We start from the raw sequence: 26,947 nt of genomic DNA, 5'->3' as shown, positions 1-26,947 counted from the left end.
GGGCTAAGTTTCCACGCCCCTCAAATTGGAATAATGGATGATAATATTTTCTTTACAAGGTTTTAATGTACATAAAGAACTTGCAGAACTTACATCAAAAGATACAATCAACAGAGTGAAAAGACATCCAAAAGAATGGGAGAAAATATTTGCAAATCATACACCTGATAAGAGGTTAAAATCCAAATCTATTAAGAACTCCTACAACTTAGCAATAACAAAAAGCAAATAACTCAATGAAAAAATGGGGAAAGAACTTGAAAAAGGACATTTCTCCAAAGCTGATATACAAGTGGCCAACAAGCACCTGAAAAGATGTTCAACGTCATTCCTCATTAGGGAAATGCAAACCAAAACCACAGTGAGATATCATCTCATACCCATTAGGACGGCTGCTACCAAAACCCAGAAAACTAGTGTTGGTGAGGATGTGTAAAAATCGGAAACCTGGTGCACTGTTGGCGGTAATGGAAATGCAGCAGCTACGGAAAACGCTGTGGTGATTCCTCAAGATATGAAAAATAGAATTACTATATGACCTGGCAATTCCACTTCTGGATATATACCCAAAAGAACTGAATACAGGGTCTCAAAGAGATATTTGTACATACATGCTCACAGCAGCATTATTTGAGATAGCCAAAAGGTGGAAGCAACCCAAGTGTCCACAGACAGGTAAATGCATAAGCAAAATGTGGTCTATACATACAAGGTAGTATTATTCAGTCTTAAAAAAGGAAGGAAATTCTGACACTTGTTGCAGTGTGGGTGAACCTTGAAGACATTATGCTAAGTGACATAAGGCAGTCACAGAGAGACAAATACTCACAAATATGATTCCATTTATATGAGGTACTTGGAGTAGTCAAATTCCTAGAAAGTAGAATGGTGGTTGCCAGAGGCTGGGGAGAGGGAAACAGGAGTTTTATGAGTACAGTTGACCTTTGAACAATGAAGGGGTTAGGAGTGCCAAACCCTCCAGCAGTCGAAAATCCGAATATACCTTAGAGTTGGCCCTCCAAATTCGGAGCTCCTCTGTATCTGTGGTTCTGCATCTGGGGACTCAACCGACCGCGGACCGAGGTGTAGTACTGCAGTAGTTACTATGGAAACAATTCCACGTATAAGTGGACCTGCGCAGTTCATACCCATGTTGTTCAAGAGTCAACTGTATAGGGTTTTAGTTTTGCAAGATGAAAACGTTCTGGAGATTCGCTACACAACAGAATAATGCCACTGATGTATACATTTAAAAACAATTAGGATGGTAAATTTTATTTTGTGTGTTTCACAATATTTTTAAAGCATCTATAATTGGGGTTCTCAAATTTCAGTAAGCATCAGTACAACCCAAGATTCTTGTTAAACATGCAGATTCTGGGGCCCCTTCCCCAGATATTCTGATTCAAGATCTGGGTTTGAGGCCCTGGGTTCTGCATTTTAATAAACATTCTAAGGGTTCTTTCTTAGTTCATTAAGAATTCATCTATTTCTCTCTCCTAAAGGATATTTTTTTGAACATTTTGCTGTGCTGATCAGTATCTGTTTGAAAAAAAAAAGTGTGTGTGTGTGTGTGTGTGTAGAACAATCCCGTGTTGATCCTAGCCACAGGCCCAGCAAGACGGCCCTCCGGTCTTCAGGGGAGTATGAGATGCTGCAAAGCTCTAGTATGTGACCCCTGGGCTCTAGGCCCATGGGCCTCTCACATTTCAGCCTAGACAAGCTCTGCATCCCGCCAGAAGTGTGTCAAGTAAACCAACGCTTGCCCACAGGATGTCCCCAACAAGAAGGCAACGTCAAGCACACCCTGCCTCCCATGCAGCTGGAGAGAAGAGATGTGAGGTAGGCAACCCTGCTGCAAACAGTGCCGACAATTCAGGGAAACCACAATTCCCAAGGGCGGCCCAGCGAGCACAAAGCCAAGGAGAGCCAGTGGGGCCAGTGCAACGCTGGTCAGGGAGGGCCTCAGAGAGAGCGAGAACAGCCTGGGGAGAGGCAGCTCATTCAAAGAACCCAGGCCTCCCCTCCCACAAGCCAACGCGCAACCGAGACCGCTCACTCAACCACAGCCAACTAAATACAGTGTTCTCAGCCCACCACATCCAACCATGTAGTCATTTGTTATTTTCACCATCATAATAGCACCTCTGACATTTCCCACTCTTGACTCCAACACCATCATGACTTTCCAGTGTGGCAAGGATGTCGCTCTTTGAGCACGAAGCATGGAGCAGTTCCAACCTGCTAAGGCAGCGGGGCCGGGGACACTTGGATTCTGATGCTTCCACAAGCAAATCTGCTGTGAAACTGATAGAGATGAACCTTCAGCGCCCACTCCCCGCTTCCAAGGCCCTGAGAGGGGATCACAATGTGTTCACACGGTTGTATGGTTTTGTAAAGCACCAAGATATCCTTGTACACAAACAAGACATTCTTGCATTGTTTTTCTTATAGTCCTCCCCCACCACAACAAACTGTCAAAACAGCAGACCCACAAAACCGGGGTCTGACGTTAGATCCCACTTACATTTAGTGAGGACCCACCAACGCCCTCCACAGTGTCACACACATTCATACACATTAGCCCATTCAGCCTTACGGGGTAGCTTTTATTCTTAGGCCCCTTTAACAAATGAGGAAATGGGGATTCAGAAAGGTCCCATGAGGTTCCATGACTTGCCTAGGGTCTCCTGGGTTCCAGGAGGTAAACTGACATTCTAAGCCCAGTGTTCTTTCTACTCTACCATCCCTTCCTAGTGGCCCTAAACAATAACCACAAACAGAAAGGCACTCTAAAAAAACCTGAAGCTACTCTTCTGATTAACTAGTTAATAAACCCTTAATAATAACCACTAATTTTTAATTTTTTTAATTTTATTTTTTTAACCACGCCATGCAGCACACAGGATCTTAGTTCCCCAACCAGGGATCAAACCTGTGTCCCCTGCAGTGGAATCGCAGAGTCTTAACCAGTGGACCGCCAGGGAAGTCCCAATAACCACTAATTTCTATTAACTACTTGCCCTGTGGCATGAATGGAGCTGAGCACTTCTAATATTTCATTTACTTCTTACTATAATTCTATGAGATAGATATTGTCATTAGCCTCACTCTACAGATGAGGAAACTGAGGCTCAGAAAAGTTCACTAATTTCCCTAAGAACACACAGTAAGTAGAAAAGCCAAGGCTTAAGCTGAGGCCTAATTCTAAGTCCTTGCATTTAATCATGGTGCACTGTTCCAGCTAAAAGTGGGGAAAAGCCCACCAGCGGGAAGGAGGCAGGGCAGGGAAATGCCTTCAGCATAAGTCAGGAGTGCGGCCTAAATGCTAAAAGGAAGGAATAAAAAATGTGGATTAAAGAAGATGATCCTAAGCTCAAATGAACCAGTAATTGCTGTGTCAACTGCTGCACATGGGTCTTGGTGCCCAGGTCCCAGAAGAGGCCCCATTTAAATATTCTATGCATGGCACAATATCTTGAAATACCTGGTTCAATTTTCCACAAGCAAGAAAGGTGTCACCTGTCTCCTGTACTAATCTTCTGAGTACACTGAGTTTTTGAGTTAGTCTAGGCTTCCACACAGCTTATCTCCTAACTTTTCTAAGGCTTTTCTGGTGCAGCTGATAAGATTTTCTTGCCCTGTTAAAATGAGATGAGATCCAGCCAGCTGTCGAGAAATGTACAATGAGATTATACTGAGAAGGAATCACGGAGACAAAGGCCCCTAAAGAGACTCTGGCCTGCTGTCTGCTTTGTGGCAGAAAACTGAGCGGGGGGCTGGTTCGTGGGTGGGGGCGGGGAGCAGAGAAGGAGCAACAGCCATTTGCCTTTGGCCCTCCTGTGGCCTTCCCCTGTGCCTTGCTGAAGAGGCTGCAGAGGGGCAGGGAATACAAGAGTCATTTTTAATGGCCGGAAAGGCTGATGATTCAGGAAGAGTTGTGTGTTGGTAACAAAGAGGACGAAGATGCTCAAGGGTCTGCCTTCTTCACCCGGCCCCCGCCCCTGAGCCTCACTTGCGCTGGAGTCCCCGTGGGGTGACCATCGACAGGCGCACCATCCTTCGAGCCTGGGTACTCTGGGTCTTGGGTGCCCCAGCCGGCACCTCACCTTGCACACAGGTGCCCTGGAGTTTGGGTGTCCTCTCTGCTCTGCCCAGGTCACAGATGAGGCCGCACCCTAGATCATGCCCGAGGCTCAGGTGCAGTCAGCTCGGCACCCACGTGACTACAGAGAGTGGCCCCCGGGCCCGGCCAGTGAAACCACTGTCCGGGTCTGTGCAGGTGGCCGCCGTGCCCCGGCACAGGTGGGCCGCTTCACCTCTCACTTGGGCGGACGTGGCTCTCGGGAGCCCTCACCAGCCCCGGCCCAGGTTACGCTGCTCGCACCCTGGTCCCCGAGCTCCCTCCGGCTCCGCCAAGCCGCAAGGCCAAGCCGGGAACGGGAAGCCGCGGCGCGCGCAGGGCCGAGCAGAGGCCGCCGGGCCTGTCCCCGCGGCCGGCCGGGCACACAGCCCGCAGGCCTCGGTGCGGCCCGGCTCCGCCCGTCCACCCGCCCCTCGGCCCGGGGCCTGCGCCGGCCCGCCCGCCCGCCCGCGGGGGCAGCAAGGGCGGCTTGGCCGAGCCTCCGCGGCGCCCTGCCCGCCCTGCCTCACTTAACTGTTTCCCGCTGGGGCGGCGGTGGCGGCGGCTGCGGCGGCGGCGGGTCCCGGCTCCGTCTCACGCAGAAGCAGCTTCTCATCGCCCGGGCGGCGCGGAAGGGGCCGGGCCCGGGGCCCAGGCGGCGGGGCCGGCGCCGCAGGTCGAGCGCGAGCCTCACCGGGGAGCGGCAGCGGCAGGGGCGGGGCGCGGCCTGGCGGCGGCGGCGGCAGCAACAACAGCGGCGGCTCCTTCCGCGGGCCGCGGCGGCGGGCCGGGGCCTCCCGGCTCTGGCGCTGGCTCCGTGGGAGGCGCCGGGCGCCCGAGGCTGGCTCGGGCGGGAGGAGGGAGCGGGAGCCCTCGCGTCCGGAGCCCGCGCCGCCGCCTGGCCGGCACCCCGCCTCCCCGCGGCCCGGCCCGTTAGCCCCGGGCAGGGCCCCGGCGCCGCCGACCTGGCCTCCCCGAGTACGCAGGCGGCCCCCGCCCCAGCCCAGACCCACGGGAGCCCCGGGCCTGTCGGAGCCTGGGCCCCCAATTGCCCCCCTCCCCCAAGTTGGCCTCTTCCAGGGACCCGCAGCCTCCTCAGCTCTCCTAGGCCTCATTGTACCCTAGACTAACCCTTCAGCACAGCCTTAGATCCCTAGAAGCCCCCAGGCCACACACACACCACCCGCCCCCCGTCACTTGTAGGGACACCCAGCCCTACTGAACCCCAAGCCAATCCTTCAGTTCATTACAGTTCAGGAGACCCACTGGTCCAGCTGACCCCACATAAGCTTTGCTTGGCCCTAGTCCCCACTGCTAATACCAGGCCTCTCAAACTGACCCGGATCTCCTAGCAATTCTCTGCCTTCCCCTTATGCTGGGCAAATGATCTACCCACAGAGGTCTATAGCAAGAACTATTGAGGGCTGGCCTCCAGGAAGCATGTAGAAGAAGTTTAAGCACACCTATTGCCCTACAGTACTTTAGAAAAGGTACAAGCCAGAGGATAAAATGGAACTGGATGAGGAAGGGGGTCCAGAGCTTGGCCCTCAGCGAGAGTGGCTACTATGAAAGGTGGGAGTCAACTCTGCACCCTTAACCAAAAATGCTGTACAAGCCCCAGCAAGGCACCCCGGAGCAGTAGCCAGCATGCTATTTGTTAGAGCTGAGGACCCTGCAGGACTGATCAGCCTCACTTTGCTAATGCCTCAAGTGTAATTTTCACACATTCTAGGCTTTTCTAAAATAGCTGTTTGATCCTAAAGAAAAGGGTGCCAGGAAGAATTGGCTGGTGGGAAAAAATGTCCTGTGGGGAAGCCTTGTTAGTGTGTGCATTCCTGAGCAACTGTATCACTCAGCAATGCCACTACTTCAGATGGCTTTACAGGCAAGTTCTATCAAACCATTAAGGGACAGATAATCCTTATGTTATTTAAACTGTTACACAGAAAAAAAAAGTTTTCCATTTCACTTCCGGAGTTTAGCATAACTCTGATAACAAAACTGACAGAGATAACACCAAAATGGAGAATTACAGATCAGTTATAGAACACTAGTCTCCAGAGAACTCAATGTGTTTTTTGAAAAAGAGGTTCTGCAGTCAAATAACTTGAGAAAGTGCTAGTGCTGGATGCCATTTCTAGTCTATATCTTTTGGAGAATCACAATAAGTATTATTAAGGTCTCTGTGAAGTCCAAGAGTAAAGAAACCTGATTAACCTGGCATTTCCCAAACTCATATGAGCCAGGACCACCTGTTCAAAGTTCACCAATTAATCTCTAACATGTGAATCATTACTCTTATAGACCAATCTGCTTAACTATAGAGTAGTTGCAAAATTTTACCAATTTGAATCCAACTTGCTGTAAAACAAGTCAAAATCCACCATAATCAAGCAAGATTTATTCCAAAAGTACAAGGATGATTCAACATTAGGGAGTATGTAAATTCATTTCATTGTTAAAGAAAAGTAAATCACAGGATATTATCAACAGGAGAAATACTTCTAAAATATTTGATAAATTCAACACCAATACCTTACAATTTTCTTAAAAAACTCTTAATGAACTAGGAAGAAAACTTAAGTTTCTTAACATGACAAAGTTTATTTATCAGAAGCCATCCACAAACATATTTAATGGTAAGACACTAAGGGTATTCTCATTTAAGTCAGAAACAAAACAAGAATGCCCATTAAAATTGGTACAAACTAAAGCCAATGCAATAACATAAGAAAAATAAATAAGAAATACAAATAATGGAAAGGAAGAGACAAAATTGTCATTTGTTCATGATGTAAATGCATGCCTAAAAATAAAAATTTAAGGAAATCAACTAAAAAGCTTAGAGACTTTGGTAAAGTGGCTAGTTATAAGATAAAAATGAAAATCAATGGCTTTCCTAAATGTTAAGGGAAAAGACTTCTTTTCCATATAGAGGGACTTCCATTAGAAAAAGACTCGTGACCTTTCTCTACCCTAGAGGACAATGAATGGTTTATCTCACTAGTGAGCGTGGGAGAAGGAACTAGACAAGAACAGATGCTCTGAGTTCTCTTTTTTGGCTTTCGCTTACTGCAGAGAGCAAATATTTTCATGTGCTCTCCACCAGGTGGTAACTGGACCTGTTTCCGGGGTAAAGATACTATTGTCCAGCACTACCTGCTTTTATGGAGGTAAATCTATCCAGTTCAGGGAGAAATACAGCAAGCCTACTTGCTTACAGATTAAAAGCTACATTTTTCCAGTCAACTTTATGAGTAATGTAGTATTTTTATCTCCTATGTCTCTTTTCTGTACCCATGCCTCAGTTTCTTCCACATTCAGAAGAGGAAGAGAAGTATTACTTAGAAGATTCCCTAATTACAACACTAAATATCTGTGATTTCCATTTAGAAAGTATGACTTTTTAAAAAGATTATATTCCATTAGCAATGAATACTATAAAATACCTAGGCATAAACTTAACAAGAAATGTCAAGGCCCATAGGAAAAAAACTATAAAACCTTACTGAAGGACATAAAAAATAAGTCCTTAGTAAAGGAAAAACATAACAAATCCCTGGGCAGGAAGTCTCAATATTGCAAAGATGTCATATCTCCCCAACTCAACTTATAAATTTAGTGGAATCCAAATCAAAGAGCCAATATAATTTGGCGGTGGAGTGCAATGGAACATGACAAAATTATTTTGAAACTTATCCCAATAAATAAATACGGGAAAATATCCAAGAAAATTTTTAAACTGAATAATAATATTAAATTATTATTATTATAAGAACATTATTAACAATAATGAATATACAATATAAAGTAACTTTTATATTATAGTGTAATATCTATTAGAGCAGTAATAATATTGTTCTAACATATTAATATATAATGTAAAACTTCAGTAAATAAAATTGTGGGCCACTAGTATAAGTTCCCTGTTTATAAATGCTTTGCTTCTATCCACTGACCTATTTGAATATTTCTAATATCCCACTCCAAACCATATTATCTTGCTTAGACCACTTCAATAAATTCCTTACTGATCTGGCTTTGCCTCCATCCAAACAATGGAAGATAGCAACAAGAATGGTCACTAAATAATAATAATAATAAAATGTAGCAAGTCACTCCCTTGCTTAAAGCTCTCCAGTGACTGTCCATAGAATAAATAAAATTCAAATGCTCCAACATGACCTACAAGATCTTGTCTTGTCTAGACCTTGCCTCACCCTCCATCCACTTCTCAGCTGTTTCAGCCACACACTTGTTTCCTTTTAGATCCTTCAACATCAAAGCTCTTTCTTCCTTGGGGGATTTCACCCAGAGCACTCCTCTTCTCCATCTTTACAGGACCTGGGCTCTTCTCATCCTTAAACTCTGACCTTAAGTGTCACCTCCTTGGAGGCCTTCACTGGTCATCTATTTAAGTATGTCCCCAGTGTTTACATACTGTATCAGTTCATTTCCTGCTCATCACTCATCACAATTTGTAACTATGTACTATTTGTTTACCTGTTCAACTGTCAGTCTCCCCACGAGACTAAAAGCTCCACCAAGGTATCTGTTCATCAAGCATAACTGTGCCACACATACTAGGCCCTCAAGAAACATTTGTTTAATAGATAGATGTGTCAACATTTAATATGTGCATATCCTTCGTCCATGTCTAATAATTATCCAAAGTAAACAATCGGGTAAGTGCACACAGATGTATGTTCAAGGATAATTATTTCAGCATTGCTTATAATGAGAAAATACTGAATACATCCTAAATGTCTAGCAATACAAGATTAACTTGTTAAAAAAAAAAAGTTGTACTGACACAGAAATACACCATGGTATTTTGTTAAGTAAAAAAAGCAGTTTATAGAACAGAATGCATTTATTCTATGAGCCCATTAATTTTATATGTATTTGTGATTATTTATATGTATTAACATATGCATACGATACTTGGAAAAATGTATACCAAACATTAACAGTGGCTGTATTTGGGGAAAGGGTAGAGACTTTTAGTGTATCTACAGACCTCATTGTCTTATGACGCGATTACACCCTGATAATTCCGTCATAAGTTGAAAATATCATTAAGTCAAAAATGCATTTAATACACCACCGAACATCAAAGCTTAGCCCAGCCTACCTTAAAGGGCTCAGAACATTTCCATTAGCCTACAATTGGGCAAAATCATCTAGCACAAAGCCCATTTTATAATAAAGCATTGAATAGCTCATGTAATTTATTGAATGCTGTACTGAAAGTGAAAAACAGAATGGTTCTCTGGTTACAGTACGGTTGTAAGTATATTGGTAGTTTACCCTTGTAATCCTGTGGCTGACTAGGAGTGGCAGCTCCCTGCAACTGCCCAGCATCACAAGGGAGTATCCTACCACACATCACTAGCCCCAGAAAAGAGCAAAATTCAAAATTCGAAGTAAGGTTTCTACTGAATGCGCATCGCTTTTGCATCATTGTAAAGTCAAAAATCGTTAAGTGGAACCATCATAAGTCAGGGACCGTCTGTATATCTATATTATAGCATATTTAGGAATATGGATGCAAATAACAGAACACCCAACCAACAGTAGCTTGAACAATAGGCATGTATTTGGCCAGGAGTCATCTACTTCCAGTCTTCTTGTTACAGGAAAATGAAGACGTTAAGAATACATGTCCTTGCATCCTTTGTTGACCTCCTCAGGTGGTTGTCTCTTACACTCATGTTTGTTGCCTCACGGGCACAGGATGGCTCCTCCTGCTTCAGGTGTCATGGCCTCTTCTTTCATGGCAGGATGGGGGATGGGGTGGGGAGCAAAATCTTTCCCAGAAACTGACCCCATGGCCAGAAATGGGTCACCTGGCCACTCCTAACTGTAAAGGAGGCTAGGAAATTGGCTTTGTCAGTCATGGCCTGAGGCTGCCCATATCGCCAGGGCAATAAAAATCACTGTTCCCTTGGAAAACAGTATGGAGGTTCCTCAGAAAATGGAAAATAGAATTATAAGCAATCCTACTTCTGGATATATATCCAAAAGATATGAAAACAGGGTCTCAAAGAGGTATCTGCACTCTTATGTTCATTGCAGCATTGTTCACCAGAGCCAAGACATGGGAAAAACCTAAGTGTCTGTGATGGACGAATGGATAAAGGAAGTGTGAGACAGATATAGTTATAGATATGTAAAATGGAACATTATTCAGCCATAAAAAAAAAGGAAATGCTACCACTTGTGACAACATGGATGAACCTTGAGGACATCACACTCAGTGAAGTAAGTCAGAGAGAGAAAGACAAATACTGTCTGAGCTCACCTATAGGTGGAATCTAAAAAGACTGAACTCAGGGGACTTCCCTCGTGGTCCAGCAGTAAGGACTCCACGTTCCCAATGCAGGGGGCCCAGGTTCGATCTCCAGTCACGGAACTAGATCCCGCATGCTGCAACTAAGACCCGGCGCAGCCAAATACATAAATATATATTAAAAAATTTAAAAAAGACCAAACTCATAGACACAGAGAGTGAATTGGTGGTTGCCAGGGGCAGGGTGGGAGGATGGGTGAAGGGGGTCAAAGGGTTCAAACTTCCAGTTATGAGACCAATAAGTTCTAGGGATCTAATATACAGCATGGTGACTACAGTTAACCATACTGTATTATACACTAAGAGAGCAGACCTTACAAGTTCTCATCACAAACACACAAAATAACTGTGTAAGGTGATGGACGTGCTACTATGGTAATCGTGGTAATCACTGCACAATATATACATCTATTAGATCATCATGTTTTACACCTTAAACACACACAGTGTTATATGTCAATTATATCTCAATAAAGCTGTGAAAAAAATAAAAATAATCACTGTTTCCTTATTAGGGAGGAAGGCCATTAAGATTTTTTTAAATTTTAATAATGAACGTATATAACCTTTATAGTCAGGGGAAAAAAAAGGTCAGTGTATTTCAGACACGATGAGATCCCAAAGGGTGGTCAATACCACAAAGAGGACTTGTTCTGAGAGAGGTGGGCAGAGTACGGGGAACAGCATGGAGCTCTCTGCTCGCCAGTCCAAGCCCACGCAGGTCAGGAAGCAAGACCAGCAGCATCCTGAACCTGAGATCACCACTGATCACGTCTATCCTTTTTGGCTCTCCTTAAGGGCTCTCTCAATAAATACATCATTGCCCCTAAGGCTGTTCTCTGGTATTGATCTGTAGTAACTAGATAGCAACAGACTGACTGCCTTGAGAGAGGGAGGGTAAACTCTCATCAGTTACCAGTCTTGCTGTCTAAACAGAACTTTACCCTGATCTGCACAGCTTTTAATCTGATCTGTGCTCTCAGATTGAACCCAGTTGCTTGTGGGAGCAGAAGGCAGGCAGGTGGGACGAACACATTTGTGGGACAGGTGTATAAATGTGGCTGGCGCTCTTTCACAAGAGTTTGACTGGAAGGATGTGAAAAATAAACATGGCATAACCACAAATGGTGGTGTTGAAACTAAGAAACCATAACCACGTGCAGAACTGCTTTTATTACACAGAGGCACCACGTCATGACAGATCCAAAGTGTGATTCCTTCAATACCCTCCCTAATCGAGAGGAGCTTGACCCGGGGAGCCGGCACAGAGAAGGCAATCGAGAAAAGCCGCTTCCTCTTCTTTCGATTGTAATCTTCATGAGGGCAGGCACCAGAGGAGTCTTGTCTCTCTTTTCACCACTCCAGGGCACAGTAGATACTCAACAAATATTTTTTGAATGAATAATGGCAGCTCTCAGTAGCAGTTAGAAATCATGCTGATTTCCACTCACAGGGCATTTCCTCTGTGCCAGACACTGGGCTAGATCCTTCTGCAGAAATTATTTCACTCAATACTGACATTGACCCTGTGAAGCAGAAACTGGGACTCCCATGTTACAGCTATGGAATTGGGGCTTCCTAAGTCACACTTCAATAAGTGGGGGTCGGAGGCATCAAACTCCAAATCAAATGCTTATAACTTCACTGTACAAAACTCTGGAACAGGATTCCCAGAGTCCTGGAGAACATTCTGATGGACGGAGCCCTGCTACTCTATGGGTAACAGTTGTACCTTCAATCCCTCACTGGGAGTCCTGGCCAGCCTTTTGGATTTAGAGAGATGAACAGAGTCAGTTTTGCTCCCAAGATGCTCACAGTCTGGAGGGGATTCAGTTACTGTTGGTCAACAGCCATTTGATCATCAGTAACAGAAATGCACTCAAGTTAGCTTGGGCAAAAAAAGAGAAGCTATGGAACAAATGGGGATTTTCATGGGAGCCATCACAAGGCAGGAAAATTCCAGGGCTTTTCCAGAGTCACGTGTGTCCTCCTATTACTCCTTCTCCCTTGGTTGTGCCGGGTCTTAGTTGCGGCAGGTGGGCTCCTTGGTTGCAGCTTGAAGGCTCCTTAGCTGTGGCTCGTTGGCTCCTTTAGTTGGGGCACGTGTGCTCCTTAGTTGTGACCGGTGGGCTCCTTAGTTGCGGCTCAAGGGCTCCTTAGTTGTGGCATGCGAACTCTTAGTTGCAGCATGCATGTGGGATCTAGTTCCCTGACCAAGGATCGAACACGTGTCCCCTGCATTGGGAGGCAGATTCTTAACCACTGTGCCACCAGGGAAGTCCCTGCTGCTGTTCTTCATTCTTTCTAACAGGCTACCTTTCTCTTCTCCCTGTTCACAATCTACTGGGGCTGCTGTGATAGTACTGTTAGCCTGTCTATATCACATCAGTTCCAGAGAACTGCAGACACAGACAGGCATCTCTAAGCCCCAATTCCAGTCTTAGTGGGGGGAATCTGAAAGGTCTAGTAATGGTCAGGTCTACTCTGGACCCAATAACCTGGGGGTCAGGCACCGTTGCTCACAAATATTTTCTCCCAATCTACAGCTTCTCTTCTTATTCCCTTGATGCTATGGATTTTTAATAGTGAAATTTGAAAACTCAAAGCCAAGAAGTTAATCCTTTGTTTTTGCTGTTTGTTGATTTTACTTTGTACTATTACTTCCCTGAGGTACTAAGCCTCAGAGAAGAGGCTTTCGAGAGGGAAGAGCCTCAGGTTGAGATGCTAGAAGGAACTGCCAAGGAGAAAATGCACTGGGTAATATTTCAAAGTATTTACCAATGACACAGGTATTACAATATGGTGTGAAGTAATTTGCCCCAGGGTTTCAATACATATAGTCAGAGTGCTGTTGTAATAGTGAGAATAGAAATATTCATTCTTCCAGAAAGAAGCTACAGAGAAAAAGGCCGGATACCCTGGTCTTTGAAGAATAAGAAGCAGTCAGCGACAGGTGAAGGAGGGAAGCTGTGGACACACGCAGAGTGCAGAGGAAGGGTGAGGGGCTGCTGGAGCTGCTGTGAAGGGCACACGGCTGGAGGGGAGACAGTGAGGTTAAGTGATGGCCAAGGCCAGCTAGAAGGCTCTGATGTCCCTGGCTGAAGGCCTTTGGGAGCCACATTCCACATAATCTCATCCCCCAAATGACCTTAAATACCAGCCTTATGCTGATGACTCTGAAATTTATGTTCCTAGCCTCGTCCTCTTCCTTGAACTCCACACACACATATCCAACAGCCTACCCGACTTGCCCATTTAAATGTCTAGCCAGCACCTCAGATGCATCACACGTAGAACTCAGTTCCTGGTGGTCTCTTCCAAACCCGCCCCTCCCTCAGTCTTCCCCATCTCAACTGCTGGAAACTCCATCTTTCCAGGTGCTCAGACAGAAACCCAGGAGCCATCTTTGCCCCCTCTTTCTCTCTTCTACTTCACATCTATTGTGTGAGCCTCAAGGCTCGGGGAACTAAAGGAGGTGCCTCTCCTGAATGCCAAGTTTATTTTTATAAGTGTGGGTTGGAGGCATAAAACTCCAAATCAAATGCTTTTTCGCTGAACAAAACTCTGGAACAGGATTCCCTGAGTCCTGGAGAACATTCTGACGGACAGAGGCCTGCTACTCTATGGATAACGGTTGCTCCTTCAATCCCTCACTGGGAGTCCTGGAACAAATGGGGATTCTCACGGGAGCCATCACAAGGCAGGAAAATTCCAGGGGTTTCCAGAGTCACGTGTGTCTTCCTATTACTCCTTCTCCCTGTGTCTGCCTCTGTGGTTTTTTTTTTTTCGTGGAAGAAGACAGAGCATGTTCCATCTGAAGGGTGCATACAAGTTGGCCAGGCAGAAAATGGTGGGGTCGCAGCCCAGGAAGGTCAACCAGGCACAAAGGACAGAGGGCACAGGAATAGGAGAAGGAGGGAGGTCGGTCAGACTACAAGCAGCCAGAGGAGGGAAGCCTGGAGAAGCACGTAGAGTCCTGCCAGCTCCTGCAGGGCCTGACAAGGCTTCTCTGGGTCCCCCAGCTCACCCTGCAGGCTTTCTGTGGCCTGTCGCCAATCACCAAGGCATGTGCTTGCCTGTTCTGTATTCACCCAGACTCCCGCCCTTCGCCTACGTGGCCGCCCTCGGCTCTTGGCAACCTGGTTCCCAAACCTCTGTGTTTGGCTCTGGACCTTGGCCTCTGTTGTTCACCCAGCCTCCAAATACCAGTTCATGGGCCAGTGCCTGTCAATGGGACAGGAACTGAGAAAAGTAAGGACAATGTGGCATTATATAAGCAGAATTTCATCTCCTCTTGTTTGTCACCATATCACAGGAACATGGCTGGACATAACGAATGTGAGTACAATGTCTGGAAGGCTCTGGCTTAAAAGTTAAGCTACGCAGTGAGCACAAAATGCACACTGGGAGCCCTAAGGGGAAAGATGCCTCTAACAGGCCAACAGTGATTACAATTAGAGGCCTGTCACGTGACCCATCAAGGGGCACACGATGTGAGGATTGAGGTATCACAGTAAAAGAAGACCTACAGTGACTTCAATTGTGACTCCCAAACTGAAAAGTTTTGAGGATGATCCTTTGAATGAAAAGTGGTAAACTGCCTCAAGCAGCTCCTCACGCAGGCAACTCCGAATAGCTCACTTATTTAATGATGATAAAATATTCTCATGGGCAATTCAGGAAGCACTAACGTACAGTGTCTGTGCGTATTCGGCTAGTGTGTCTATGCCTGTGCGTGACGCGTGTGCACGTATGATCTGTGTAAAGTTGTCAACTGTCTTTTCTAGGAATGTTCTATACTGTGCTATTATTTCCTTCCAACTTATAAATATTAAGATGCCCTTTTGAAAGTGAAATGATGGTGACAGTATGTACTTATGAGGCAAAATAACTCTGTTGGTTTCCAAATTAGTTTTGGAATTCACCAATCCAGGATCCCAAGGTCTGGGAATCAGGGCCTCCCTAATTAAACGCTTGGAGTTTGTTTTGGTTTTTTATTGGAGTATAGTTGATTTACAATGTTGTGTTAGTTTCAGGTGTACAGCAAAGTGATTTAGTTTTTATATATATATATATTTTTTTTTCAGATTCTTTTCCATTATAGGTTACTACAAGATATTGAATATAGTTCCCTGTGCTATACAGTAGGTCCTTGTTTTTACCTATTTTTTATACAGTACTGTGTATCTGTTAACCCTAAACTTCTAATGTATCCCTCCCCCCCGACCTTTCCCCTCTGGTAACCGTAAGTTTGTTTTCTATGTCTGTGAGTCTGTTTCTGTTATGTAAATAAGTGCATTTGTATTATTTTTTTAGGTTCCATGTATAAGTGATAACATATATTTGTCTTTCTCTTTTCTGACTTGCTTCACTTATAATCTCTAGGTCCATCCATGTTGCTGCAAATGGCATTATTTCATTCTTCTTTATGGCTGAGTAATATTCCATTGTATACACATACCACATCTTCTTTATCCATTCATCTGTCATTGGACACTTAGGTTGTTTCTACATCTTGGCTAGTGTAACAGTGCTGCTGTGAACACTAGGGTGCATGTATAATATCTTTTCGAATTATAGTTTCCTCCAGATATAGGCCCAGGACTGGGATTACTGGATCATATGGTAGCTCTATTTTTAGTTTTTTAAGGAACCTCCATACTGTTCTCCATAGCGGCTGCACCAATTTACATTCCTACGAGCAGTGTAGGAGGGTTCCTTTTTCTCCACACCCTCTCCAGCATTTGTTATTTGTAGGCATTCTGATGATGTCCATTCTGACTGGTGTGAGATAAACATTTGGTTTTGAGGTCTTGACTCCAGCTTTGACCTGAGCATCCCTTCAGGACACAGCTTTCAGTGGATTTTGTTCCAGGAGGTAAAATTTGCCCAGCATTTAAGGCCACAAGTGACAAATTTAAAGGGAAAGAAGTTAGGCTACAATTTCAGAACCTAACCATAGCTCAGCTTCCCACTACTCATGATTCACTTTTTTTTTTTTTTTTTTACAGTAACCAGAGTGCCAATTTGCAATATAAATCAGATTCTATTACTACCTGTGGTAGAGCCTGTTGGGAGCTCTCATATACCTGTGTACTCTTTCACGTTTCCCAGCCTCCCTGGTGGTTAGCTTGGCCATGCAACTAGTTCTGGCCAATGGGAGGATGTGAGCAAAGTGATTTGTACTATTTCCAGGTTAAGGTAGATAAGTAGCTGGTGAGCCTTCCCCACCCTCTCTTCTCCTTCTACCTGTCCCTAGGTAGATGACATCACAATGACCTTGAAGGTACAAGATGATGGAGCCACAAGATGGAGGCAGCCTGAGCTTCTGAGTTGCCAAATAGAGGAAATCCTGCAGACACACTGCAGGCTGTGATGTAAGAGGAAAATAAACTTCCATTGTTGGGGAAGCCACTGAGATTTGGGGGCTTATTTGTTACTGCAGCATAGCCTGTCCTACTCTTATTGACACACCGCCTTGCTAAAATACCTACCAGTACCTTCTTGGAAAAAATCTGCAATCTTTGCCTTGGCCTACAAAGCACTACACGCTGTGCCCCGTACCCCACTTGACATTCCTCTCCTGCTCCTATGTTCACTATGCTCTAACCATGCCAGCCTTCGAGTGATGCCCAAACACCCCAAGCTCACTCCCACCGTAGGGCAGTTCCACTGGCAATTCTTTCTGCCTGGAATATTCTGCTGCCAGCTCTTACTCCCTGCTGTCCATCATCTCAGGGAGGGGCTCCCTGGGGAGGGGGGGCCAGTGGGAACTTTGGGCCCTGTGAACACAATGGGCTGGAACTGAGCCATGTCCATAAAGCCAGGAGCCACAAGCAAGTATTTGCTAAGAGAAAGAGGCACCAGGACAACTCTGCCCAGGGCTCTCTGCCACCATATTCCTGATGAGCAGCCAGAGGCCCCGAGGCCTTTAGCGGAGCTGGATCACCCAACTGACATGACTAAGTCAGGCCTGGAGCTGGGGTTCAACCTGGCCACCAGATTCCCCTCCTGCGTACTGTCCCATCAGGCACTGTCAATTTATTTAAACATTCAACTTAAATAAACCATTTCAAGTTGTCCTAGTTAGTATCTACTCTAAAAGTCTGTTAGAACTGACAAAAGATAAAGAAGAAAAAAGAAACCTTGGGAAGTAAACAAAGCACTTATAAATCCAGGAAAGATCAAAGATGAAATTGCAACGGCCGTTAGAATACCTTGAGTTGGAGAACACTCCTTATCAAAACTCATAGATTAGAGCCAAAGCCAAGGTTAGAAGGGAAATTTTACCCTCAAAGAAATCTGTGGTGGAAGAATCAGGCAACAAATAAAGCTACATAACATCACTCGGTAAGACAACAGTATAAACAAGGGAATTGGAAAGGAAGAAAGGAGCTAGTTGCAAAGACATTTCCAGATTATGATGTGGGTCCAAGAAGATGTCGTCATGGAAATAAGAAAGTGCCACACTGGGGCTTCCCTGGTGGCGCAGTGGGTAAGACGCCGCACTCCCAATGCAGGGGGCCCAGGTTCGAGCCCTGTCGGGGAACTAGATCCCACATGCATGCCGCATGCTGCAACTAAGACCTGGCACAGCCTAAGTAAATAAATATTAAAAATAATAATAATAAACAAGGACAGAAACTCTACCTATTAAAACTTACAGGTGCACCCCTACGTTCATAGCAGCACTATTTACAATAGCCAAGACACGGAAACAAACTAAATGTCCATCAACAGATGAATGGATAAAGAAGATGTGGTACATGTATATATACACACAGACACACACAATGGAATATTACTCAGCCATTAAAAAGAATGAAATAATGCCATTTGCAGCAACATGGATGGACTTAGAGATTATCATACTAAGCAAAGAAGTCAAAAAGAGAAAGACAAATACCATATGATATCACTTATATGTGGAATCTAAAATATGACACAAATGAACATAGCTATGAAACAGAAACAGTCATAGATATAGAGAACAGACTGTGGTTGCCCGGGGGTAGGGGGGAGGATGGATTGGGAGTTTGGGATTAGCAGATACAAACTAGTATAAATAGGATGGATAAACAACAAGGTCCTACTGTATAGCACAGGGAACTATATGTAATATCCTGTAATAAACCATGATAGAAAAGAATATGAAAAAGAACACACATATCTATAACTGAGTCACTTTGCTGTATAGAAGAAATTAACACAACACTGTAAATCAAACTATACTTCAATAAAACTTTTTAAAAAACTTATAGGGGAAAATTTCCACCCACTGGTCTATGAAAGAGACAAAAAGCCTTACCATCCACCTGTGTCAGGAGTGGAAAAGGAAATGGGATTCCAGGGCCACAACATGCTCCCAGCCTGGAGCTGTGGAGACTCATCCTGGAAAATTAATAAGCAACCTCATCTAGGACCAGAGGAAAAAACCTTGCGATCCCCAGTGGAGGCAAGCTTCAACCTGCTCTGTAGCTACAACCCAAGGCACACGAGACCCCCAAGGGAAACAAGCATAGTGTGTGAGATCACAGACAACAATTATAGAGCATACAAGGAAACAAGTCACCAAGAGGAAGACCCAGTGGATCTATCCAGGGGGGACATTTGTACCTTAAGACCTGGAGATGAGAAAGCAACCTGAGGGCCCTGTGCATTAAGCCTGCTCAGTGAAATAAAGCGAGGCATGAAAGCATAAGGCCAAACAGGAGAGTAAGGAAAACGGAGAGGCTAGTTTGTGGTAGAGCTGGTATTCAAGCCCAGATCCACAGCTGAGTGGAACCAAGGCCGGCACTTAGTGTCTGTGTGTTGGGGAAGGGTGGGGAACAAAAGAATCTCTGTCCTGACCATCTCTTTCCTGTTTGTTTCCTAAGAAAAAGTGTGCTCCCTCAGTTAGAAGACACCTGTGTCCACTATCCCTTGACCGCTACTGATTTTTCAAAAGGAACAGATCAAAGTGCTTAACCTCATTTATTACAGGAACAATGGGTGTGGTGGAGAAAATAAGGGTTGGCTACTTCAGGGTATTAACTAGTGCCTGGACCTAGATTCCTTATCAATTCTTTCTTCCCTTCCTCCCTTCCTTCTTCCTTCCTCCATCCCTTCTTCCCTCCCTCCCTCCTTTCTTTCCTTCTCTCTCTCAAGCATGTATTCATTCATTCATTCATTGTTTCTTAACCAAACACCATCCAGGAATCCTGAGAGCTATCAGACAGTCCTCAGTTCAAACCCTGGCTGCTAAAGCCTTGACCAAGGCGGTGCATCTCACTGGGTCTCAGTTTCCTCAACTCTTAGATGGAGATAATACCCCCTTGCAGGCCAGTAGGGAGGAGGAGAGAACACAGCACTGATTAGGGGCTCTGGACGTGAGGGTCCCACCCGCCCCCACTGCCCCACTGCCCCACTGCTCTAGGGCTCAGGGTGCAGACCTGTTTCACCTGGAAAGAAGGGGGTGGAGAGTGAAACCAAGTTCACCGTTGCCCGCGGGCCCCACGCCCCCTCCCCTCCCCCTGCCGAGTGCAGGCTGGCGCTGAGACAAAGCAGCCTCCACCATGACTCCGCCTCCCAGACACACCGCTTCCTCCTTTCCCCGCCCCCGCCGGATGAGTCCGCTCAGTCCCATTGTTTCCTTCTGTATCTGGTTTCGTGACAGTTTTAAAGACACCAGCATGCCAAAGAATTCACACCGGAGCCAGCCCGGCCTCAACTGCCGTCCTCTCACCGTCATCGCCAACATATGTTTAACCCGCTGTTCTCCCGCTGTTGTAAACACGCTGTCTTCTTTCAAATCTCAATATGCTCCTTCCCCTCTCCTTTCAAATCCTGCCTGCCAGCCACATGCCTGGTCAGATTTCAGAATCACAGACACACACAGGATAGGACTCACATGCACAGAGACCCAGAGGTGAGCAGATCCCATTCCCCAGGCCCCCCACCTCCCAGATTTACAACATCCTGGATTACAGTCCGACTGAGGGACACACGACACAAGCAGGTTAACACAGAACACTGTCAGAGTCCACCAATTCGGGCACACTGAGAGACCCAGGAGCCTGGCCTCACAGACTCACAGTCTCTGAAGGTCAGACACTCAGACGGACACAGACACTGACAGAGAACCACAGGTGTGCAGTCATGCGACCAGAGGGACCCACAGACCAGCCATGCATTCACAGACATTATTTCCTGCTAATTGTGTTCCCCCGCAAATTCACATGTTGAAGTCCTAATTCCCAGTACCTCAGAACAGGACTGTATTTGGAGACTGGGCTTGAAGGGGATAATTAAGGTCAAATGAAGTCACTGGGTGAGCCCTAATCCAATATTGACTGGTGTCCTTATAAGAAGAGAAAATTTGAACACAGATGCACACAGAGGGAAGACCGCGTGAAGACACAGGGAGAAGACAGCCGTCTGCAAGCCAAGGGGAGAGGGCTCAGAAGGAACGGATCCTGCCAACACCTTGATCTCAGACATTCAGCCTCCAGACTATGAGAAAATAAATTTCTGCCATTTAAGCTACCCAGCCTGTAGTATTTCATTATGGCAGCCTTAGAAACAGACATGGAGACCACGTGACCGCCAACGTCCCCCAAACATCACCCCAGGCCCGCTGCTGCCTTCACAGCCTTGCACAGAATCCCCAGTGAGCACATCACACACGCATAGACCAGAAGCCCACTTCCTGCGGGTGAGCCCCCTTCCTCCCAGCCCCTTCCTAAACACAGGGACTGAGTTTGGTCCCATCTTTCAGCATCACCAAGACGCAAGAGGAGAGGGCACCCAGGGACTTCCCTCGTGGGCCATGTGGATGATAGCTCACACACACTGAGTCCCAACTGTAGGTTCCAAGGGCTGTCCCAAACACTTTGCAGGTATTAACTGGCCTAACCGTCTCAACAATTCTTGGAGGTGAGCAGTGTTATCAAAATCCCCGCTCAAGAGATAGCAAAACTGGGGCTCAGAGACATCAGGTAACTTGCCTGAGATCACACAGCCAGCAAAAGCAGCAGAGCTAGGGCTTGAATCGGAGCAGACCGGCTCAAGCCTAGCTCTGAACCACACGGCAATCTGCCACCACAATCAGAGACAGGCCCAAATTACAGAAGAACTCGACTGCCTGCTCAAGAAGCACGTGAGCCCAAATGCTCTCCCCCCAGAGCACAGACTTTCCCTGGGTCTTGAGGCCCTAAGCAAAACCCTGAGCTTAGGTCTGGCAAAATAATTTGCAGGGCCCACTGCAAAATGAAAACATGGGCCCCTTGTTCAAAAAGCAGGGGAAAAGTGCAATAAAAAAAATTAAAATACAAAGCTTTTTCCTTTCTTCAGTGGTATATCTCTTGACTTTTAATATTTTTATTTGCTAGTTAATGCCACACTAGGTGAAGAAATAATATAATTTAAAATTATTAGCATGAATTGTATTCTATATTTTGTAATGCCAGTTTTAAGTGCATATATAAGAGCATTTAACTCATATGCAGAATCACCAAAATTACATACATATTTGGTAGCTCACAGAGACCGATATATTTCTTCTTATCAGAATAATAGGAACACTGCACAAAACAAACTCAACTGTTTTTATTTCTTATTTACTTCTTGATGTGCACATTCTCTTAGCATTGTCTACCCTGAGCTTACTGAGGAGTAAGGAAGTATCAAGAAGAAAAGGAACTACGGTTGCTCTATCTTTCCTTTCCTTCGTGTCACCGTTTACAACCTAAGTGCTTGGCTAATACCGGAAAGGAGCAAAGGATGTGATAGGGTTGTGCTTGGTAGCTCATATTTCTTAGAATACAATTGCCTTCTTTCTACGTTCCAAGCAAATTCTTATTTGAAGGGAACGTGTGACCCTTGGGGCTGTGGGCACCTTCTAGTTGCTTGAAGTCTCACTGGGCTCCCACACATGGTGGGTCCATCGGTATTCTGTGCCTGTGAGGCACTGCAAACACTATACATCAACAGGGAGGCAAGGAACAGTGGACGTAAATATTGTGCGTGTCTCCTCTGCTCATGTGTGCCTCATCATCCCACTGGACTAAAAATAGGATGGGCATTTGGACATGGGGGTGGGGAGGGATTTCTTCTGCTCTCCAGGGCCAAGACACTGAGGTGAGGGCAGAGGGTGCGTCTGATCTCAGCTGGCCTTGGCCTGCAGTGGCTTGAAGCAGGATTTTGTCTCCCCAGCTAGAGACTGAAGTCAGGCCGAGGCAGTGAGCGCGCCGAATCCTAGCCACTAGACCAGTGGCCAGTGACAAGGCCCTGGCCCGTTGGCTTTGTGGAAATGAATTCCCACAAAGAGACGGAAAGTAATGAAACGAAGTGTTTATTAGGAGGAAAAAGGGTACCTGTGAATAGACTCACACGGGTGGACTCAGAGAGAGAGTCACGCCCTCCTGGTAATTTGAATCACTTACATGGGGCATTTCTTCCAGGTTTCCTCTGCCAATCATCTTGTTTGCCTGCTTCTGAGTCCATATTTAGTTCATCTCAGGGTCCTCCCATGTGTGCGCTTGCATCTCTTAGCCAAGATGGATTCTAGCAAACAGGCCTGTGGGTAGGTTGACATCACGTACTATGGAGTGACGCCCCTCCCTTCTGACCTCCTAGGAGCCTTTCTGCACATGTGTAGTTGGGAAGGTCTCCTTGACTTCGAGAATGAGGAATATGTGGTCTCTTTATCTTCTATCTGGGCAGGGCTCAGCTCCTCTCTGCTCCTGTCCCCCTACAAGGGACAAACTCTAGCTGCTCAGCCTGGGGTCCGTCTATTTCCTGCCTCAGGTCTAGGCTCAGAGGATGGTGAAAGTCGGAAACCCCTCCTAAGCTGACAGTGTGAGGTGCAGGGAGGTGGGGGAGATGCTGCCAGAAGGTGGGCCAGGGCGTGTCCCAAAACATCTATATAAATAGGAGCCGCTGTGAAGCGGAGACTGCTCTGTGACCACCAAGCCAGTTCCTCTTCCCAAGCACACAGCTAGACAAGAGTTCCCAGCCTCCCTGGCAGTTAGGTGGGACCATATGACTAAGTTCTGCCTAACAGCATGTGAGGTATGGTCACTTCCAAGCTTGGCCTCTACAAGTCTCTCAAGCAATCCTCCCTGCTGCCTCTGGTATCCTACTCACCAGCCAATCGCAGAGGAAGACAAGTCACCACAAGATGATACAACTGGAACATGAACAGGGCCTGGGCCTCTGAGTGACTGTGTGGAACAGAGCTTCCCCTCCCCCACCACGCACGTTGAATTGTGACATGAGTGAGAAGTTAATTTTTGTTGTGTTAAGGCACTGAGATGGTGGTGTTGGTGTTAGTTACAGCAGTGACCTTCTCCCGACTGAGCCACAGTTCCTGCTTCTGCTCCACCCCTTGCGCCTAAAGAATAATTGCCCATCAGTGGTGGTGATGCCAGTGGGGAGGGGGTTCACAAGCCAGACACCCTGCTTTTCTCTTTATAAATAATTCCTTTTCAATCACACAAGCAGTCCATAAGTACCTTCTTCTTTTTCTTGTCTGTAAAAAATACAGAAATATTGACAATACAGTACAAGTCCCCTTTGTTTTTTTGTTTGTTTTTCTGTTTTTGTTAATGCTTACTTTGTACATTGTATTTCAGAACTCAAAAATGAGTCTTTTTTTTAAGATTTATTTCTTATTTATTTATTTATTTATTTATTTTGTCTGCATTGGGTCTTAGTTGCAGCATGCAGGCTCCAGGGCACATGGGCTCTGTAGTTGTGGCACGTGGGCTCTCTAGTTGAGGCACGGTGAACTCAGTAGTTGTGGCAGATGAGCTCGATAGTTGTGGCGCACAGGCTTAGTTGCCCCGCGGCATGTGGGATCTTAGTTCCCTGACCAGGGACGTTGCAACTCCAAAATGCCAGGGTCTTATAATGGCCAAAGTCTATTTCCCACTCACGCTACCTGCATGAGGTACATTGGCTGTGGCCTAGAAGCATATTTTCTTTCTTCCAGGACCCAGGCTTCTGGAGCCTCTTCTATCTGGAACACTGCTGGCTGTGGTTGTCGTTTCAGCAAGAAAGAGTGTGGCAAAGCACAAACGAGCTCGTAGAGTTTCTGCCTAGAGTGACGTGTCACTTTCACTCACATTTCATTAGCTGAAGTAAGCTGCATGGCCAAGACTGACTTCAAGGGGCTGGGACATCGGCAACCAACACAATAATCTACCCTAGCCTGCCCTTCTGGTCATCATATAGTCAATCTCCCCACCCCCACCCTACTTGTAGAACCTGCTCACCTGTAGGGAAGCAAGCCAAAGTTCCATCCAGACACTGGCTCAAGCTCAAAGTCCAAGATTGCTGTGTGATGCCTGGAATTCTCTTCATCAGGGAGAAGAGAGAACTGACTTGCTTTGGTTCAGAGATCTATGAACCAAAACGACCAGCTACCTGCCACCCACAGGCCCAATATGTTGTAGTGAAATGAGACGGGGAGTCACAGAGAAACACTTCCACTCTGAAGAGACAAGAAGGGGAGCACATGGCAGTCACAGCTCTGTAGATTCTGAAATCAGTCGGCACACATTTCCAGTGGTCTATTCCCTGGGCCTCGGGAATGTTCCTTGATTACGCCCCAATTCCATCTCCTGGGAGGAATGCCCTGGTCCAGTATTCCCTGTGGCTCTTGGTTCTTGGGGAATCCTTTCTTTTCCGAAGTTGAACCATACGGAAATCCACTTTAATGGATCAAAATGTCCATAAAACACTGAACTGAATATTGACAATTTCATACGGCTCAACCTTTCCTCTTCCACATACGATGAGAGCATTAGAGAACATGCCCAGTTCGGGGACTGAGCAGATTTCTCCACCTTTTTTCTTTCCACGAAAGACTGGAGCCCAAAAGGTGGTTGCCTTTTTTTAAATATAAATTTATTTATTTATTCAGTTTTGGCTGTGTTGGGTCTTCGTTGCTGCGTGCGGGCTCTCTCTGGTTGCGGCGAGCGGGGGCTACTCTTCGTTGCGGTGCACGGGCTTCTCATTGCAGTGGCTTCTCTCATTGTGGAGCATGGGCTCTAGGTGGGTGGGCTTCAGTAGTTACAGCATGCGGTAGTTGTGGCACAGGGCTTAGTTGCTCCACGGCATGTGGGATCTTCCCGGACCAGGGATCAAACCCATGTGACCAGGGATCAAACCCGTGTCTCCTGCATTAGCAAGCGGATTCTTAACCACTGCACCACCAGGGGAGTCTCTTTTTCAAAAATCTCTTTTACACCAGGCTGGTGTTCTTAATGAGGAGCGTATCAGTGAAGAGTAACACTATCTACTTCATTATTTCATTGAATCCATACCACAAGTTTCTGAGATAAATGCTTTTATGATCTCTATTTTACAGACACAGAAACTGAAGCTCAGAGAGGTTAAGTACTCTGTCCAAGGTCACACAGCTAATATGTCTTTCAGTGAGAAGTCAAATTTAATTGCACTGCTACAATGCCTCTTCAAACAGAAAAGAAGAAAAAAACAAACAACTTCTATCATAAGGCTACAGATGGCTGGGAGCTGAGGCATCCGAGGCATCTTTCCAATTCCTTGTGCTTAGTTATAATTTTCACTTTGCTGTGCAATGATATTTTCATCATGGAACTCTCAGCTTTGGCTCTCCTGCCTATTCTTCCATGTCTCTTCAATCAAACACTCACGAGAGGAAATCTGTTTGGCCCAGCCATAGGTCTTAGGTCACTGGCCAGCCTATGACTGGCTCTTATTGGGTCAGACACTCTCCCCTGGTCAAGTAGCTCAGGCTAAGGTTATGAGATACAAAACATGGCTTCTGAGGCACAAGACATCAAGGGGAATGGCTTTTATCCTTCAAAAATACCTTCACACATGCTGCTCCTTTTGCCTGGAATTACCAAGTTCTGGCTATATCCAGCAGTAATGTACCTTAAGGAACTCTCATTACATGAGCTGTGCTATAAATACAGTTAAGCTTCACAGCAAACACACGATGCAGTCACTACTGAAACCAAGCAGGGCTCTGTGGGGCGCCTGAGCATGGAAGCCTTTCTGTCCCACGTTTCTTGACTCCGACCTCTGTGACCTTCCCTGAGTTCCGAAGGGCAGATTCGAACAGCTGCTTATCCAGGAAGGGAAGCGATAGGATGCAAAGACAAGGGAGGGGCTGCCAAGAAACAATAGTGTAGTCTTGGGGCAGGGTCCTGGTTCCCCTCAAGGGATACACATCACTTTAAGCCCTTTATAGAATTAAAACCCAGCAAATGGAAGATGTCAGCATTCTTCATAGGAGAATACCATCTGAGGCCAGACTAAAGGAATAGGACAAGCTCATTAAAATTACCTGAGATGAGATTAAAGGAATGCAGGCCCTGCACACACCCTAATCTTATAAGCAACCCCACCCTTGAACCATTGCCGTGAAACTCCTCACGGAACTCTCCTGGGTTAGGACACATAGTTTTCCAGGGCAGGAGCCTGCTGTGTCCCCCTTTGCC

General features: G+C 45.9%; 1 protein-coding gene across 6 annotated transcripts in view; it reads right to left on the bottom strand.

Moving 5' to 3' along the window:
- Nucleotides 1-26,947, bottom strand: part of MVB12B (multivesicular body subunit 12B) — a 470,401-nt gene that overhangs the window by 174,631 nt on the left and 268,823 nt on the right. For 2 of the 6 annotated variants that reach the window (XM_079928055.1, XM_079928061.1), the window contains exon 1: nt 4,659-5,209. The exons of the other annotated variants lie outside the window; for them this stretch is intronic. In XM_079928055.1, the coding sequence (XP_079784181.1) occupies nt 4,659-4,739 (81 nt within the window). In that variant the 5' untranslated portion in view covers nt 4,740-5,209. Of the gene's footprint in view, nt 1-4,658; nt 5,210-26,947 lie in introns of those variants that run through there. 6 annotated transcript variants of the gene reach the window in all.

This window comes from Stenella coeruleoalba, assembly GCF_951394435.1.
Source record: "Stenella coeruleoalba genome assembly, chromosome: 7".
Classification (NCBI taxonomy): Eukaryota; Metazoa; Chordata; class Mammalia; order Artiodactyla; family Delphinidae; genus Stenella; species Stenella coeruleoalba.
Note: the sequence above shows the minus strand (reverse complement) of the source record. Positions and strands in the feature narration are given on the sequence as shown.